Raw genomic sequence first — 18,970 nt, forward strand, 5'->3', positions numbered from 1 at the left:
CAGTTTTTGGTTTTGTTTGTATCTTACCTCCCCTCACTAAACTTGGTGACTTCAGAACAGAAATCACAAACCTTGCCCTCTTTATTTCCCCCAGCACTCACTAAATGTATGCCAGTGATCAGTGCCCAGTTAACACAGGCACCATAGGCAGCACTGCCCATGATTTCAGGACAGTGGCGTTATCACCCAGGAACACACTGCCTTCTCCCATAGGCAGTCTCATTCACCCACTCAATTCAAAACAAGAACACACCAGGCCAGCTGTGGTACACGGATTCTTTATTCTTCATAAAGTGCTCAAAACATGAAGAACAAGCTCTTTATAGACAGGAGTTTCAACTAGGAAGACAAACGGCCGAGCAGAACCGTGCCTGCTCACGATCTGCCAGCTGCACTCTGCAATGTGTGGTATGGAGCAGACACCAGCAAAACCCTGGCTTCAGTTCAGAACCTCTGCTAAGACACCCCCTGCCCAGCCACACAGGGAGACCAAACAGCAGGGATGGGTGAAAGATGAGGGACAGGGCTGCAACCACAGAAGCCCAGAGAAATACCTAGCAGAGGGGCTTGCTTCCTCAAGAGGCACTCTCCAATGCCAGTGACACCCTGCCCCCACCCCCACACAGAGTGGTCAAAAGTCTTGGAACTGGTGGTTACTTTCCCCATTTCTGAGTTGACCTAAAGTTGGTAACTACACTGTGGGGGACCCCATTGTGGGGTTTCATCTGCTCTATGCCACCAGAAGATTGACATCATCCAGAGCATATATCCTCCTGAGGTGTTCTGAGTGAACTCATGATCCTTAAATTAAGAGAGTCATTGCCTTTCCACTGGGCCAAAAGCATCTTTTTTCAGCATCCCACCTCTTTCACACATACTTTTTGCTAATGCAAAGCCACCAAGGACCCCTGCAGATGCCACGAGGAGACCTGCTGTATTCACAAGTGAACTAGAAGCTAAACCACAGGGTAGATACTTGGCTTCAAAATGCACTTAGCCAAGCCAGGAAAGATGGAAGGGGTTGGTGAGCAAGAGGGAGGCTGCACAGCAGCTTACAGAACAGCTGGAGAGCCACAGGGCATTTCCTAAGCACAGGTGTCTCCTGAGGCAGAGGGAAGTCTCCTACTTCCAGACAAGCCCACAGGTTCAGCACATCTGGGACCCACGGTCAGATACTGTAAGCTGCAGGGTATCCCCAGGCTTACTGCATGCTCGATTTTTATCCCACGATGCTCTGAATGGAGGGCAAGGGAGGAGCAGGAGGTGTGAGGAAGACTTAGGGGGTGGCAGCAGGTTAGCCAGAGTCTTAGCTGAGGTACTTCTCAGGGAAGCAAGAAATCTGATCCATATTCCCCTTTCAGGACCCTAACAGCCATTTTCATGTGCTCAGTGAGAGGGCAGGGACACCACGGCCAGAGAGAGGTCTACACCCAGAGGCTCTTGTCCTCACCCACAAAAGGCACATTTTAATTAGTTTCCAAAAGTTCCGACCCCACAGCAGCACAGTTTTGGCATCTGGACAAATGGTAACAACAGACATGGAGGCCTGATCCCCAAAACATGAGCAGTCCAAAGCGCCAACCTGGGTCTCATGTTAGGGAGGTAGGGAGAACCTCAGGAGTGAAGAGTCGGTCTCCCTGCACCCAGACCTCCACCCATCACCACTGGGACATGGAGTGGGAGGGTCTGAAGAGGGGCAGGGAGCAGCTGAAGAACACAAAGACGCGTAATACCGCCACCACCGCCACCACCACCACACTGTATACATGCTCCACACACACAGCCCCAGACAGAAAGAGAGACAAGACTAAAATACACAGGCTCCCTACTCTTAGGGTACAGGCACAAGGTTGAGGTGTAGGTGCCCTGGTTGTCTACAGTGCACAGACAAGCAAGCAGCTTGGTCCCCATCCTAGTCCAAGTAAAATACTAGGAGGCCCTCCAGGTGCTGGAGGAAATAGAGATGAAGGGCCAAGAAGAAACAACTGACCAACCTCATGGGTGGTTAAATCTGTGCTAGCCACAGTGTTGCCCTAGATACCACAGCTCACCCCAGAACCCACAGCTCACTTCTAAGCCATCTTGACAGCTGACATCCTTGTTCCAATTCTTTGAGGGGAGACCCAAAGCTACAAGTGTGAAATGGGCAGGTAGGAAAGACCCAGGGCTCTCGTGGAAGTTCAAAAGGGCCCCGTCCAGCAACCCCAGCAGAGGCAGGATGAGGAAGGGAGCAGAGAGTGATCATGAGGGCAGGCTGTGCCCTACTCAGGTGAGACAGGTCAGTGGAGGGCATTACACAGGTCCTCACCAACCCTCCAGGGATGGACTGAAGTGTTACTTGGGGGGCGCAGGGGAGATCTGCAGCAATGTGGGCGAGGTCTCCATGATCCTCACCAGCAGCCGGTCAATGTAGCTCTCCAGCTCCTGCACATGCTCATCTCTCTGGCTCAGCTCACGCTCACGCTGCAGGAGCAGGCCAATGAGCTCATCGTGAGTCAGGTGATAGTACTTGGCTGACTGGTCCAGCACAGCAGAGTCCTACGGCCAGACAAGATGGAACTAAGAAGAGGAGGCCCAGACCTTCCACCAGCTAGCCCACAAAACCTGTTTCCCCACTGCAGAAGCCCAGACTCTGCAGCAGCCCCTCTCTAAGGTCAGAGGTGTCCTACCCCACTTCAGAGCTGAGACAAGGCTAGCTGTTCTGCCCTTCGCACCACCTGTTCTCTCGGGGGGGGGGGGGGCTCCTCACCCCTTGCTGGGCCTTACCTTCAGTTTCTTGGTGTCCACAGCTGGGCCAGGCTGAGATGCTGGAACCACAGACTGGATGCTGCCAGATGTGACAGTTTTGAGCTTCTCCAGTCCGCTGCTCAGGGCTGTGCTCAGGCTGGTGCGGGTCTGTTTCCTGTCGGGGCTGGCCTCCACGGGGGCAGCACTGAGGGGCTTCACGGGATGGGGACTGCAAGACAAATGGGAGGTGAGCTGCGGGAGGGAAGGGCGGCACAGAGGTGGAGTCACTGTCTCTACATAGCCACCTGGCCTGCTGGACAGCTGATGTCCCCAGGGCACAGTGTCCTGCACACCTCAGTCCACCAGCTGCAATCCAGCGCGGACAACTGGCCTACAGACTCCTGTACCTGTACCAGCCACTTCCCTTCCCTCACTGTCTACACTTTCTCCATTTCCCAGCTGCCGAGCCTGTGGGTATGAAAATGTCAGGTTAAAAGCAGGAGCGACCTGCACACGGGCTTCCTGCCGTCACCTCTCTCTAATGGTGTCTTCCCATAAGCTCAGGACAGGACTGCAAATGTCTTCTTGACCTTGACCCTTCCTCCTCTCACCACCTGCCCAGAGCCCGTGGACTGCCTTTAGTTTCTCACTCCTCACTTCCCCTGAGAGTACTCAAGCCAAGACCTCAGTGCTGGTGGCCCAGGCCAAGAGAACTCATGGTGTCCCCTCTTCCACCTCAGAGCTCAGCTACAGACCTCTCTCCTTCTTCAAGACCTGCAGCTAGCACTCTGAGATTCTACCAGCCTCTTCTCAGGCTAAGCTGCTAGTTCTCTGGCTTCACTCTCCTCCTGGACACCTGCTATCTCCTCAGCTGCAGCCAGTAGTTGCCTTGAGGACAGCTGTACCCTTGGGGTCCACCTGACAGCACCAAGTTCCTCTCACACCTGCCTTTTCCAGCTGCAGCCCTGTGGGAGGCCCTCTACCTTCCTCCTCTCCTAGGCACCTGCCCTCCAGCCACCCACTCCCTATTCTGCTAAAGGATAACTGATGGCTTTCCACTTCTGAAAATCCCTTTAGTGGCTCTTTGCTAGGTAACATCACAAACTCTTAAGACAACTCGGGCTTTGCTGTGCCTCCTGGCCCACAACTCCTCCCCTGTCAGTCATAAACAACGATGATCTTTTGGCCCTTACAAAAACTATTTCTAGCTAGACATGGTGGTGCACACCTATGCAAATAGCACAGCAGAAGTATTAGCATCCGGAGTTCAAGGCCAGCCTCTGCTAGGTGAAACTGCCTCAATATCAGCACAGCCCCCCACCCCCCCCCAAAAAAAAAGATATTTCCCTACCTGGGAGTACTTCCCTTCCTTCCAAAAACTTCTTACTACCCTTTCAAACCTATTCGCAGTCACCTCTTCCAGGAAGCCTACTGATTCCCTGAAGCTAAAATAATCCTCTCCTGGGGTGCCTTAGCACCTAGTTATGTAAGCTGTAAACAGCAGGCCCATAAACCAGCTAACCTGACCTGGGGGAACCTCATAAATCCACTCTCACCCTACAGGGGCTTCAGGCCTTCAGGCAACGAATAGGAAGCAAAGCCACTTAGTCTCTGCCCGACTCAGGCTTGGCCAACCTGAAATAGCACTGCTCCTAAGGACAGGGCTGGTGTTTAGTCTCACAAATATGAAAGCATATCAAGTCCCCACACAGGGCAGAGTATTCCCATCACCTTAGGGTCTGCAATGGAGATGGCATGAGACAAAGTGGCTCCAAGGCCATCAGTCTGAACAGTTACCCTCAACCGCAGGGAGGTACCCCCTCCGGAAGCAGCTAGAGTGCTGGGCTGTCAGCATGATCCCCCACTCAATTGAGAAAGAGACAGCTCTATACACCCATCACTCCACAGGGTAAGGTCATGCTCCATATAGACATGAAATGAAAGCAATTCTGAAAAGGAACCCTGTAAGCAGTGTGTATTAACAGAAGTTATACTGCAAGACTTGGGCCGGATGAAGACATTGTCATCAGGAGATGAGGGAACCATAGTCACCAGATCCTTCTCCCCACATGGGGGTGGGAGAGGGACACAGCCCCATCCATCACTTGGGGGTCAATTTCCCTCCCTGACCTGATTTCTTGGGTATCACCAACAGGCCCTACTGCTTCCCTCACTGAAATTTCCCTGTTCACCCACCTAGACTGGGAGTTTATTGGGTCTGGCACAAACCAGATGCTCAGAAAACCCTGGGCAACTGAACATGAGCCAGCAGGTGCCTGCCTGAGCAGGCTGGGGGCCTCACAGAGGCCAGGGTTAGATCCTGAGGAGCCCCCCATGCTCACCACGTCACCTGGCCCAGCTGCTCCGAGGCCCCTAGAGCACTGCTGTCCCTCTGGACTCTGCTGTCCTTGCCGAGTCACACTCACCGAGTTTTGAGCCCAAGGCTCCTGACCGCTGCTCTCATCACCCCCATTACCCTCTGGTGAGGTCTTGCCTCTCCATTCTGCCCAAGGCCTAATGTCATAGAGACCACAGCCACACACGCAGAGCTGTCCAATCAGCTGCCCTAAATGGATGGGAGCCCAGCCCAGAAAACCAATGACAAGACAAGCCAGTGAGGCACCTGCTGCAGCCAGAGAGCCTTTCCTACAGATTAAGGGTGTGGAAAGCATTTAAGGAAAACTTCCCTTCCTTCCTTCCCCACCCCTCAACCATGGCATCTCTATGCAGTACATACAGTTTTCACCCCCATCTCCTGCCAGGGCATTCTGACTCTCCCGAACCTCATTCCTCAATCACTATCCTTGTCAGATGCTATTTTCCAAACCCCCAGTTTGTGGGGTCACCCAGATGGTGCAAGATCCTATTTATTAATAAACAGCTTCAGAACTAGTCCTACAGAAGCTCACAGGTTCAAAGCCATCACCACTTACCTCCAAACAAAGCAGACCGTCACCATGTGCCCTTAGCAAAGATAAAGCTGGACTGGAAAACACTTGTATTCCTGTGTCACTATGCCCCCCACCCTGCCCCTCCCTGGATACCTTCCTCCTGGGAAGGTTCTGAGTGGATGCTCACCTGCCACTGGGCCGGAGCTCCTCAGCTGGTCGTGTCTCCAAGGGCAGAAGCGCAAGCGGGGAGGCTGGGGTGGCTGCAGCGTGGTCTTCCCCATATGGTGTAGGGGAGCCCCCAGTGGGGGAGAGCTCAAGGGGAGCAAGGGGTGAAGCTGACTCTTCGGGAGGTGAGGAAGAAGAGGTCAAGGGCCAGGCTACAGGCAGGGGAGGGCATGGAGGGCCTGGCACCCCATGGCGGTGGCTGGCCCAGGGTGGGAGAGGGGGAGGTGGGAAGGCAGGTTCTGGGGGTGTGGGCAACTCTTCTGGACCAGAGTGGATAGAGGATTCCCTTGACCCTGGTGGTGATATGGATGGGAGACTGGGGGGATCTTGGCTGTCCTGACATACGAAGGGATTCAAGGCATCCTCCTCCTCTGAGGCCCACAGATCAGCCTGCTGAGGGGTGACTGAGAGAGGCCCAAACCCCTCTTTGGCTAGTTCCTGGCTCTGGGTTTTAAGGTTCTCACCTGTATCTGAAGTCCCCCAGACCTTCTGACTCAGCAGAGTTGAGCCGGGTGAGCTATGGGATCTGAGGATGGACCCCTCAAGGCAGCTGGTGAGCCCAGTGGGACTGGCCCCAGACTCAGGAGCACCAGTATCTCCTGCTAGCTCTTCAAGTTCTGGCTCACCCATCAGGGTCCCAGAGGGCAGGCTGTGCAATTCCTTCAACCCTGGATTTACCCCCTCCTCCTTGGACTCTTGAGGACCAACAACCAATGCACTTGGGGTGATTTCTTCTTCTATTCCTGGCCCCCCACTATTCAAACCCCCTGTAGCATTCTCTTCCTCCTCTTCCTCCTCCTCCTCCACCTGGGAATTTGTGGGTGTGAAGAGGCGTGGTGGCTTGGGAGGTGGTGGGCCAGGCCACGGCTCCTCATTTAATCCCTGCTCAGGCTCTGGCTCCAGCTGCAATGCAGGGTGCCCCTCGTTCTCCACGGGGTGCACAGCAGTTGGTGATTCAGGCTGCACCTGGAGAGGAGGCACCTCATCCGACTCTCCCTGTATGATGGATGAAGCAATCTCAGCTGTAGGAGAAATGGTGATCACATCCCAAGGCCAAGAATCCTCCACTGTGTTCAGCTCCTGGAAAAGCTGGCCTCCATCTTGGGGAGCCTCCTCATCCTGGCCCCCAGGAATGTCATCTGAACCAGGAAGTCTCTCCCATACACTGAGCACTTCTGGGGAGCTGAACAGAGATGCCCCACTATCTGCTGGACTCTGCCCAGCTCCCACTTCTGAGGCAGGAAGCTCCCGGTCTGGCGTTGAGGCTGAGGCTCTCAGGTGCAACTGGGCTGCTCTGGAAGATGGGCCAGTTCCTGAAGACCCAAGGGGTCCTGGGTCAGACACACTTGTGCTTGCCTGGTCCAGTCCCGAGTCCACAGGCACCCTGGGCTCCAGCCATATCCTGATTCCATCTCTTTCTCCCCCAGGGTCTCTCTGGGGCTCTGTTGCTTTCAGTGCCATGGTCCCAGGGCCTGGGTCTTGCAGCCCATCCTCCTCCAGCCCCATTTCTGCAGGGACCAGAATCTCACTCCTGGCCTCTGGCTGCAGCCTGCCAGCAGCAAAGATGTTGAAGGTGTCGTCCCACTCAGGCAGGGTTTTCCCAGGGGAGGCCAGGGGGGCCAGGCTGGCCCTCGAGGCACTGGGGAGAGAGGGAGCAGGTGAAGGAGAATTTAGTGCTATGTCGGCTTTGAGCTCCTCGAAGAAGGGGTTGCTCTGCAAGGAGGTGAGGAACGGGTTGGTGACCCCCAAGAATCCAGATGGGGTAGCTTCAGGGACAATGGTGGCAGCAGTGGCAGTGGCAGCAGCAGGGGAGGTGGCTGCAAAAAGGTTAGTGCTTAGCATGGGAGCAGCAGCGAGAGCAGGAGTAGGGGGGGCCAGAGCCTGGGGGGAGCAGGGGTGAGGAGGAGCAGCTGGGTCAGATTCTACCTGAGGAGACACGTCCAGGCTGTGGAGAAGACAAAACCATGAGCCTCCTGGTTAATGTCGAGACTGGAAATATCCCTGCCAAGTACCATTCCCTACTCCCACCACCAAGCCAAGTACCACACCATCACAAGGACTATATGCAGTCACACGACCCAGGGACCAAATGAAGGAAGACCCCAATATTATGAGGCACCAAAGGGAAGGATGCTGGAAGAGCTCATGGACAGAGACAGAAATAAGAGAGACAAACGGGGTACCTGGGATTGCAAACTGAAATAGACAATGTTCCATTGAACTCTTGCAGGAAGGAGTAAGGATGGGGCTGTCATTGGGCCATGACAAGGTGTCCAAGAGAGCTCACCCCTTTCGTTTCATGGGAAGGGGGGCAGAAAAACTAGCTAAAGAGCATATGGCATCTACTGGGAACACCTACTGCCAAGAGACAATACCCTCATTTTATCCCTCTTGGGGGCCAGCCTTGGGAAATGAGATAAAGGGGTACACACTGAACTAAGAGCCTTCACTTCCCCATGACACAGACGGAATCTACAATACATTAAGAGATTCACCCCTCCTACCTAAACGAGAGCAACCAGGGAACCTCTTCCTATCCGTCTTTCCCACTCAACCAGCAACTTTACAGAAAGTACTGGTGGTGAGCCGAGGAAGCTCTGCTCATGAAAACAGGGGGTTTGTGACAGGAGGGCAGGAGGCCGAGCTATCTGAAGTCTGCCACATTCTTCCCAGGAACTAGACAGGTTGTACACAGGGCCTGATAGGCAACAGGAAAAAGTCCAGGTCCACCAGGGGCAGAGGAGGCTCCAAAGTCAAGCATGGAGGGGGAGTTCAGCCTCCTCAACAGGACACAGTGAGATTCTCCTAAGGATTTAGCCTTCAAACCTGAACACAGTGGTGCACGCCCCAGCTCTGCGGATGTGGAAACAGAAGGATCCGAAGCATGGTGTCATCCTCACCTACAGAGCCAGCCTGGATTACATGACACCCTGTCTTAATAAACCAAAATATTTTAAAGGAGGCTAGGGCTATAAGTGAGTTGGCAGCATGCTTGCCCAACATGCATGAAGCTATGGTTTCCATCCCTAGCACTGCATTAACCAGGTGTGGTAGCACAAGCCTGTAATCCTAGCACTGGGGAAGAAGACCCAAAGACCAAGGTCATCCTCAAGATACACAGCAAGTTCAAAGACAATCTGTGATGGACTGAGTCCCTGCCTTTAAAAAGAAATAAAAGATAAAGGCTAGGTGTGGGGCACACACCTTTAAACAGCACTTAGGAGGCAGAGGCACGAGAAGGCAGGAGGATCTTTCTGAACTGAGGCCAGCTGGTCTACATAACAAGCTCCAGGGCAGACAGGTGAGACCCTGTCTAAAAACAACAAAAAGTGATTTTTAAAAATCCAGCTTTCAAAGATTCCTGTGACCTTATTTCTCCCCTAGAATAGCTACAACTATGCTGGAGGGTGGATTCTCATTCTGATCCCCACCTCTAGACAGAGATGGAGAGGGAAGGGAGGCAGAGTTCCCATGTCCCACCTCCAGTTCCCAGCACTGTTCTGAAGGCACTGAAAGGGGTCCCAACTCCCACAGATGTCTCCTCTCCCTCATTCCAGGCAGGTCCCAGGCAAAGGCACAGGCATGTCTACTCCTGGAAGTTAGGGGAATGAGCAGCAACACACCAACGATCACTTGGGTCACAGTCAGTCTTAGAACATCCATAGCACCTGAGTTGCATCCCAGTAACAGGGCTGAGACACTCTAAACTCTGAATGACACAACCTCTCTCTAGGCCTCTCATGATGGCAACTCTAGTGACCCCATCAGCACTGCACAGCAGCAAGCCCAACCCTGTCTGACAAACCCACATACACACTCACCCTCAGGCTCCCAGCAATCTGCTTCCAGTCAGACTTCAGGGAGAAGGCACCAGGTAAGCACCACTAGGAGCCCCAGGCTCTGTCAGCAATCTCCTCCCCACAATGGCTCCCCAGAGATGCACACAAACCGGTTGGTATGGAATAAGCAAAGTGCTCTCCCTTGAGGCCAGGGTTCTAGGAGGCAGGCCCAACAGGGTTTCCCAGAGCCAACAGGGCTTGCTAACACCCTGCCTGTTCTTGCCCTCAGAGCCCCTCCATCTTCACGTTCCCTGCTCCACACCAAACACATTCTTTTATGAGCCTAGCCTTTAACAGCTTAGCCATCCCTACAGCAATCGAGCACACGTTCTGAAAGCTGAAAGGCATCGCTCCTGTCCTACCAGTGTACATGGCATAGGGCAGCAGAAGCATATTCCTTTGTGGTCTTCTGTGCAGGCTGTGCCCTGAGAACAGCCCTGTACCCTGGAGCCTACCCAGTCAGCCTGGCACAGCCTCTCCCTCCTAAGCAGCAACATATGCTGATTTGTCTCCTTCAGGGCCAAATATTGGGAAGAGAAGGAGAAAGAAGACCAAGCAGCTCTGTCCCTCAGCCCACGGAAATAAGCTTCAGGGCCCGCGACTAAGGATAAGCTAAGGACGACTGGCTAACCTGCCACTTGATGTCAATCGCCAATTCAACGCAATACTTCTCCCCACCTACCCTCCTTTGAAGTTTTTGGAGGTAGTGTCTTTCTATGGACCCCAGGTTAGCCTCAAACCCAAGTAATCCTCCTGTCAGGGCCTCCTGAGTGATGGAATTACAGGCACGTGCCACCATTCCCAGCTGCCCTTCTCCTCCTTAAAAGTCACACGCTGGAGCCATCTCTGGAGAAAGCAGGTTTCTGTACTCACTGGGGCTTCCTTGGGATGTGGTAAGCTCTGTGTTCCATACGCTAGTTACAGAGGTAGCAAGTGGTTCTGTGAAGGCTGCCCACCAGTCCTCAAAGGTTAAAGCCAGCCTTTGAGACAGGACCTGTAGACAATGTATCCCCTGGCCAACCATCCCTCCTGAGCTTTGGAAACTCCTACCTTCCAGGAAACACGTCCAGGAGGTGTGTGTATCCTCTTAGAATCAGACAAATGAGCAGACACAGAGGGGCCTTCCAAGCTTAAGCAGAGATCCTAACATCATCTTCCAACCAGATCGCTGCTTAGAGAGTAATTATTCCGGGAAAACAGCCACAAAACATCCACAGACGGGACAGGAAATACGCTAACACTAGCCAGAGGGCACCTCAGATGACCCATTGTTTCTGTGACCACCAGACATCTGTCTACCTACCTTGGAAGAGACTGGGCAGACACCGAATTGCTAAATGCCATTTACTAATATCCCTGGCTCTGTGCTGCACCAAGTTAAGTATATTTTTGCATTAGTATTTGATCCCTTCCTGTGTTCAAAGGTTGCTGTGAGAAAACGGAACCAAAACAAGGCACTCTGGCACAAGAGGACCTAACACATGTGGCCTATCTTAACTGCAGCACAGAGCCATGCCACAGACCAACACCAACGCTCAGCAGGTCCTGTGGCCCAGGTGAGGCTCAGTCCCATTCTGACACCTCTCAGCCTCACATCCGTAGAGATCAATAGCCACATGTCACCAGAGGCACACCATGTCAGGAGGACCAGGAGGATCATCTTAACAACTACTGAATTCTACACTGCCTCAAGCCTCTCCACGGAGCATAAGTGCCACACAGAGCCACTAGAGGGAGCTGCTGCCCTTACTCAAACTTTCAGAATTTGTGACTGTAGCCCCTGGGTACAAGGGTTTCAAGTCCCAGGGCCTGTGGGCTGGCTCTCCAGGTTCCAGTAAGATGCTCCAGCTGAACAGCAGTTTTAGTTCTAACCTGCAGGTGCTGCCCTGAGCTGTCTCGTGGCTCAACTTTCTCCCTAGAACTCTAAGCAAGCCTTCCAACCAACAACTGCTCCTCCTGGGCCAGCTTTCCCTCCAGCTATAGGCCTGCCTGGATGCCAGGCCCAGTGCCTGGGTGAAGCAGCCACCTACAAATGGCCCAAGGCAGGCAGGCAGGGTGCTTAGACAGCCTGGTCTGTAACAAGACCCGGACAGAAATCCCCTCTACCTTCTGTCAATCAAAGACTTGAGTTTTCTGGAATCTGAGGGGCTGTTAGGAGTCAGAGAATCGTAAGGAAAATGGAGATGGGAGGAAACTAGAAGTGAAGTCAGAGCTGCAAGGTCCAGCCTCCCCTCTACGGGAAACAGATGCAGCATCGTCAAAACTGGGTCCAGTCTTCTTTCTCTAGACCCACTGGGTGAGGTAGACTTGCTGAGGAGAGAAACAACTGGCCTCAAGACACTAGGTAGGTCTGCCACCACTGCTAGGCAACCAGACAGACTGCTGACCTGCCCATGAAGATCCTCCTTAGGTCCCTGCCAAATGATACAGCAGTTGCCCTATCTCAGAATAACACAGAGTGGAGTCCAGAGGCTCTGACCAGGACCAAGGGAAAGAGATGGCTGGGCATATTCCCAACAGAGCAGAGTCGCCAGCACTCCCAAGAAGGGTCAAAGAAAACTAGGCCTTGGTGGGGGCTTATTTCAAGAGAGTTGCTATGATCTCTTTCCAGGCTAGGAAGCCTGGTGAAGAGGAAGGATGCAGCCACAACTATTTAATTCCTGTCCTTCAAGGGGACAAGACCCCAAAGACAGGTGGAAATCATCTACCTTCAGGTAGGGTGAGGTGTCTGAAGGCACAATCTCCAGTCTCAAGGCTTCCTTACCTTGAGGTGAGGAAGCAAGAGATGGGGGTCAGGAAACTAAGAAGCACATGAATGCCCCTCCCTTCATGTGTACTACCAACTCAAGCATGGGGCCTGGGCCCACCTTGATCCATGGGACCCTCATGGCACTATGTCCTTGAAACTCACCTGTGTTGGCGGGCACGATATGAGCTTTGGCTCAGGAAGACAGGATACCTCACTTGACCATGCAAAGCTAGAGCTCAGGCAGCCTGCTCCCTGCTCCTCCCAGCCTCAGGCCCGGGGGAAACCACCCAACCTCCTCCACACAGAGCAAGAAGTAGCCTTATTAAATATGTACCTGGGCTTCTGAGTTGATTCCTTGGATTCTCTCAGGCCAAACCAGCTACTCTTGGCCTTTTCCTCCCCTGTGGATGAGTGGTGCGGGGAGGCTCCCAGAGAAGGGCTCCCTTTCTCTCCAACTGAGCCATGGCGTCCCAGCTCACTCCGGCTCAGCCCCTGGTGGTGATGGTGATGATGGAAGAGGCCCATGCGAGGCTTCTGCTCCTTCTCTGCCACAGCCTCAGATGAGGCCACCATGGGTGTGGCGACCTGGACTGGCTTTCCCTCTGAAGGCCGGGCCCCCTCTTCTTCTCCAGAGCAGCCAGCCCCCAGGGCCAACACTTTGGCCTGAGTGCTCAGTGCCTCCTGTCCAGGCATGGCCTCTGAGCTGCTGGTGCCACGGCTGCCTCTGCCCCACGAGTCATCTGAGGCCCGAGACCCTTCCTCAGAGGGCCGAGGTGGGGCACTGTGTACGGAAGTTGAGGTTGGAAAGGGGCCTGAGATGGAGCTGCGGTGCCGCAAGGGGGGTTGAGGCTCCTCATTGTACACATGGCTCCCATTGACACAAAGGGAAGAGCGGGAGGCACCATCAAGGTGGCCTTGGAGCTCCAGAAGAGCCCGGGGAGGAGCTGCACGTAGCTGGCTGGCCTCATCGCTGTATGTCCTCTTGTGGGTGAGCAGCCTGGGGGACTGTGTGGAATCCCTGCCTAGAAAAGAAATAGGAACCATGTCAGCTCTTGGAAAGAAGAGTCCTGTGTCTCTGCCCGAGGCCTTCCTCACCACCTGGGAAGAGCCCACCCTCTCCCCATGCTCACCCCCTTCAGTGGACAGCCAGCTGCTGTGACTCGGTGAACGGGTGAGGAGCTCAGCTCCAGGGCCCTGGTAGACCAGGCTGCCGCTGGTAGAGGACAGGGTGCTGTCCGAGCCCAGCGAGGTATTGGACTGTGTGAGCGAGGACTTGCGCAGCTTGCTGCGGAGGAAGAAACCTTTGGCTTTGCCCATCTTGCCCAGGCTGCCCAGATCAGGATCCTCCAGGGCGCTGCTTGGGAGAATAGCTGAGGCAGATTCTAATTCATACTTCTTTTTGCCCTTCACCTTGTCCTTGAGCTTGCTGAAGGGGGACCGTGGCTTGTCCTTCATAGACAGGTCAAACATGCTGGCACTCAAGTTGTTTCGTGTGAACTGGATGGTCACCTGGATCTCACCGCGCTCCTTCTCCTTCTTGCCTGGCTTAGAGTATAGCTTGTACCACCTAAGAGAAGAAGCAGGCCAGAGCTCTGGTCACAGGCACCTCTGAACCCCCTCCTTACTTCTGAGACCAACTATAGACCCATTCCACTCCCACCACCTCCTGTCCTGGCACACGAGCTTGGGTTTGGGAACTAGAAGTATAACCAAGAAACTCCCTAATTTGTCTATGAAACCACATCCTGAATTAGGAAAGCTCCTCAGGTGCCACTGAGCAGGGAGGGCAGCAGTGACCAGGCCACAGTCCCTCCCACCCAGTGCTTTCCTGGAGCTCATAGGCCCCACAGGACCTCATCATCCCCTACTCGTAACTCTGAAGCCCAAAGGGTGAGGCTGGGCCTGTTGGGAACTGCCCTGTATTCAGCCTCTGGTATAAAGAGCCCTATCCCTGATTCACATTAACTCCTCTAGCCAGTCCCAGCAGAAGGTCTACTCTGAGCCACCAAAACAGACACCGAGGCCCGGGACATGGTGAGGAGTACGTACACACACTCCTCACTCATGCACTGACTCACCCCAAGTCCTGCCAAGAATATTTCTGGGAAGCAGAACAGACAGACATGACTGAGACCTGAGGCAAGAGAGCCAGGGGGAAGGAGTGCCTTCATCCACTCTCTTCCCCTACTCTCACCATGCCAGGTACTCCCAAGGGAGTCATCACCCTGTTCTACAGATGGGGGTGAGGCTTGGAGTCACAGCAGACAGGCAAGGAAAGGGATACACGGAGCCAGGTTCTCATCACTCGGAGACCGTGTTCTTCAGCTACACTCTTCCCGCAGAGTCACAGGGACAGTCCCTACCTTGGCAATAATGGCTCAGGTGTTCTGCTTTCTTTTTTAGAGCCCCCAGGTTGTCTTGAACTCACTATCTAACTGAGGGTTTACTGTGGACTCCACCACTCAAGTGCTGGGATCACAGGTGTGCACCACCACACCCTTAACTCTACCTCTGTCCACGCAAGGACTGCACTTCTTGGCTTTTACCTATTGGAGAGCAAACTCATGTCAAGTGAAAACTCTATCACAGAAGTTGACAACACCAAACCTGGAAATGCCAAGATGCCCCTCAATAGGTAAACACTGCTACAGACAGTGAAGCTCCAGTCCTGACCTTCCTGAAACTCCGCAGACCAGGCTGGCCTTGGATCACAGAGATCCGCCTGCCTCTGTCTCCGGAGTGTGGGGATTAGAGGTGTGCGCCACCACTACCCAGACAGACAGTGGAATTTTATGCAACGATAAACAAAAATGAGCTACAGAACCATGAAAAGACACAGGAAGATTTGTAAACACATAAGAGAAAGAAGCTAACTTGATAAGGCTTCACAGATTCCATGGTATGACAAACATTCAAGAAAACGACAAAATATCAAGACAACAAAAAGATCAAAGTGGAGCATGACAGGCAGCGCACATCTGAAACCTACCACTCTGTGGATGCTGAGGCAGGAGGATCACTGAAAGTTTGAGGTCAAAATAAAACAAAGAGATCAGTAGTTGGCAGGGAACTGACGGAGAGAAAACAGGAATGAACAGGAAGAATTTTTATGAAGAATGGGGAATTTTTATAAGGGTAAGACTATCCAGATGACACCATCATGGTAAATGGTGTCATTTTGTTTGTCAGAACCCAAAGAATGTGCAATACACAGTATAAGCCATGATGTCCAATCAGCCAGGGACAGAGAAGCAGGGGGACTGCCATACATTCAAAGGCAGCCTGCGCTACACAGAGATTTCGAGGCTAGTTTGAGATTACAAAGTGAGGCCCCGTCTCAAAAACTATGCAATAAAAACCTCTGATGCTTTGATATTGGTGCCTCAGCCTTAACAAATGCACTACACTGGCCAGATGTTAGCAACAAAAGAATTTGTGGTTTGGGGAATGGGATAGGGGGACAGACAAAATTCAAACTTTTAATTCACTTCTCTAAATCTAAAACTAAAACTGCTCTTTAAAAAGGTAACTCAATGGGGCTAGCGGGATAGTTCAGATGTTCACAGTGCATCGACAATAAGTGGCTTATAAAGGCCTGCTCCTCAAAGTCCAAAGGATGCTCTCTCCTGCCTCCACAGGCACTGCACTCACATGCACACGTGCACGAACATGGGATTAGTGGGTTCCATGGCAGTCGCTTTGATGCTATTTTGCCCAATACTTAAAGCTTCAAGAGGAAAGGGTTATTTTATAGCATGGTGTCAGAGGCTTCGGTTCATGGTCCATGCCTCCCTTGATTCTGACTCCTTGGTGAGGCTGCTCACCAGGGACAGATCCCTGGCTAGTGGCATCTTCTCTGGGACGACAGCATGACTAGCATCACCAGCAACACTCGGGACAGTTTCTCTGGCTTTGGGAATCCTCTGAAAGCAGAATGCTCACAGAAGTGCTCAGAGTGTGCTTCCCTAGTCTCCCAGGTCCTTCTGTGGAGCAACCTGGTGAACTTGTTTAAACAGCGGATTTAGATCAAGTTCACTGGGGACACTAACACTGGAAAGTAGGGGTTCTCAGAAACAGGACATTAATTTTCTCTAAGCATCCCCTGTTGGGGCTGAAGACATGGTCAGTTGGTAAGGTGTCTAGCATACAAGCATGAGGACCTGAGTTTGCATCCCCAGCACCCACATAAAGAGCTGGATGTGGTATCATGTGTCTGTAACCCCAGTGCTGAGCAGAGGGTTCATGAGCTCAGTGGTCAGTTGCTGTGGATAGTCTGAGGGCTCCAGGTTCAAAGAGACCCTGTATCAAAGTAAGGTGGGAGCAATAAAGACACCAGAAATTGACCTCTGACCTATATATACACACACATAACTACCTGTACACACATACCCATCCCACTACATTCTATGCATTTATACACATGTGCGCACGCGCACACACACACACACACACACACACACACACACAAACTGCAGATTTCTTATTTAGCAATTACAAAGAAGAAAAGGTATCTTTATGAAGAGGTTGGAACACATCCTTTAACTGGGTCCCAGCTTCTTAAGCTGGGGGTTGTGACCCCCACAGAGAGAACTGAATGTGGAGTTATGAAAAATTAGACAAGAAAGGTCCATGAATGGATAAATCAAACCTGTGATGAATCCAAGGTGTTATTGCCTCAGGCACCTTTGCTGCAGCCTCAGGTCTGAAACCCAGCAAGCACACTCTGCATTGTTCACACCCATTACACCAGTGACACGCCAGCCAACGCTGCCCAAAACACCTCAGCTGAGATTTGAGACTATTGTATGCTATGAATCTCCATGTTGTTTCTGGAAACACAAAGTGTTCCATTTTTAGAGAATCCTAAAGACTTCATATTTCCCTGCCTCCATTTCTCGGCACATGAGTGTCACAGAGTGTCTCTGGGAAGTCTGAGAATGTCTGAGGCCTGGGAGGATGGCACAGTTAGTAAACTGCTCTCCACACAAACATGAGGACTGAGTTGAGCCTCAGCAGCCATGTGAAAAGAAGCCAGTGCAGTGGATGTGCTTGTAAATCTGGCACCGGGGAGGTGGAGACGGGCAGATCCTTGAGCTCACTGGCCAACCAGCGTGGACTACCAATAAGGTCAGCCAGAGACTGTCAAAAATCAAGGAGGAGGGCTTATTGGTACTCGATGTGGTCCTCTGACCTCTACACACACACACACACACACACACACACACACACACACCACAAAACACACTTCTACACATATGTATACACATAAAATTCCTTTTAGAGTTGACTTGAGTTTCATATAAAAACAAAGATTAAATTTATTAGAAAGAATATGTTCAACATACAATCTATGCATTAACAAATGCTTAAAAATTAAAAACCAGAGCCGGGTGGTGGTGGCGGAGCACGCCTTTAATCCCAGCACTCGGGAGGCAGAGGCAGGCAGATCTGTGAGTTTGAGGCCAGTCTGATCTACAAGAGCTAGTTCCAGGATAAGCTCCAAAGATACAGAGAAACCCTGTCTCGAAAAAACAAAACAAAAAAAATGAAAAATCATTAAATGAATTTTGGTGGCCAGGCAGTGGTGGTGCACGTCTTTAATCCTAGCACTTGGGAGGCAGAGGCAGGTGAATTTCTGAGTTCGAAGCCAACCTGTTCTGCAGAGTCAGTTCTAGGACAGGTTCCAAAGCTACAGAGAAACCCTGTCTTGAAAAAAATAAAAATAAATAAATTTTGGTGGAATTTGAACACTTTCTAGGAATTTTTGAAATGGCCCTAAAAAAATACTTTTGCCATTTTGCAGTATGTATTTCTGTGAAGTGGTGATCTCAGTATTGCTTATGAAATCAAAATATCTGTCAGCTCTGGAAACTGTTGAAGATGTTTTACATTCTGCAATACCAGACACCCAGCCAAGATTTATTGTTGGTATTATTAGGTTTTGGTCTTTGGAGAAAGTTTCACTATATACTTTGGCTGGCCTGAAATTCATTATGTAGATAGACCAGGATGACCTAGAACTCACTCTGTAGACCAGGCTGGGCTGGAACTTGCAGCAATCCTCCTGCCTCTGCCTCCTGAGTGTTGGGATCACAGGTGTGCATGCTGTGTCCCACTGAGATTTAGTTCTTTATGCAAAAATAAACACCTTCATTTCATTAGTGTGCAAATTTGCTTTCATTTTTAATAAATAGAAAAATGATATGTATATAAAACAAATTTCTTCTTTAAATTAACATTTTAAACATTTTATTTTATAGGTATGGGAGTTTTGGCTGCATGTATGACTGTGTACCACACATGTGCATGTGTCTCCAGGACCAGAAGAGGGCATCAGGTCTCCTGGAACTGGAGTTAGGCAGCTGTGAGTCATCACGTGGGTGCTGGGAACCAAACCTGTGTCCTCTGCAAGAGCAGGCAGAGCTCTTAAATACTGAGCCATTTCTCCAGCCCCTTTTTTTCCTCTCTGAAGACTCATTCTGTAGGGCTGGGTGGGAAGCGCCCAGCTCGGCAGCACAGATGCTAAAACTACAACTACA

The 18,970-nt window shown here is 51.8% G+C and overlaps 1 protein-coding gene across 3 annotated transcripts in view; it reads right to left on the reverse strand.

The window, feature by feature from the left end:
• Positions 1 to 277: 277 nt before the first annotated feature.
• Rab11fip5 (RAB11 family interacting protein 5) overlaps positions 278 to 18,970 on the reverse strand; it is a 45,324-nt gene continuing 26,631 nt past the window's right edge. The window contains exons 2-6 of one of the 3 annotated variants that reach the window (XM_038320998.1): positions 13,562 to 13,998; positions 12,766 to 13,453; positions 5,806 to 7,482; positions 2,767 to 2,956; positions 278 to 2,538 (exon numbers count right to left, since the gene is read on the reverse strand). In XM_038320998.1, the coding sequence (XP_038176926.1) occupies positions 2,335 to 2,538; positions 2,767 to 2,956; positions 5,806 to 7,482; positions 12,766 to 13,453; positions 13,562 to 13,998 (3,196 nt within the window). In that variant the 3' untranslated portion in view covers positions 278 to 2,334. Of the gene's footprint in view, positions 2,539 to 2,766; positions 2,957 to 5,805; positions 7,789 to 12,765; positions 13,454 to 13,561; positions 13,999 to 18,970 lie in introns of all 3 variants that reach the window. The other 2 variants (XM_038320997.1, XM_038320999.1) reach the window with 2 other exon arrangements.

The sequence above is a fragment of the Arvicola amphibius genome, chromosome 2 (genome assembly GCF_903992535.2).
Source record: "Arvicola amphibius chromosome 2, mArvAmp1.2, whole genome shotgun sequence".
Taxonomy (NCBI): domain Eukaryota; kingdom Metazoa; phylum Chordata; class Mammalia; order Rodentia; family Cricetidae; genus Arvicola; species Arvicola amphibius.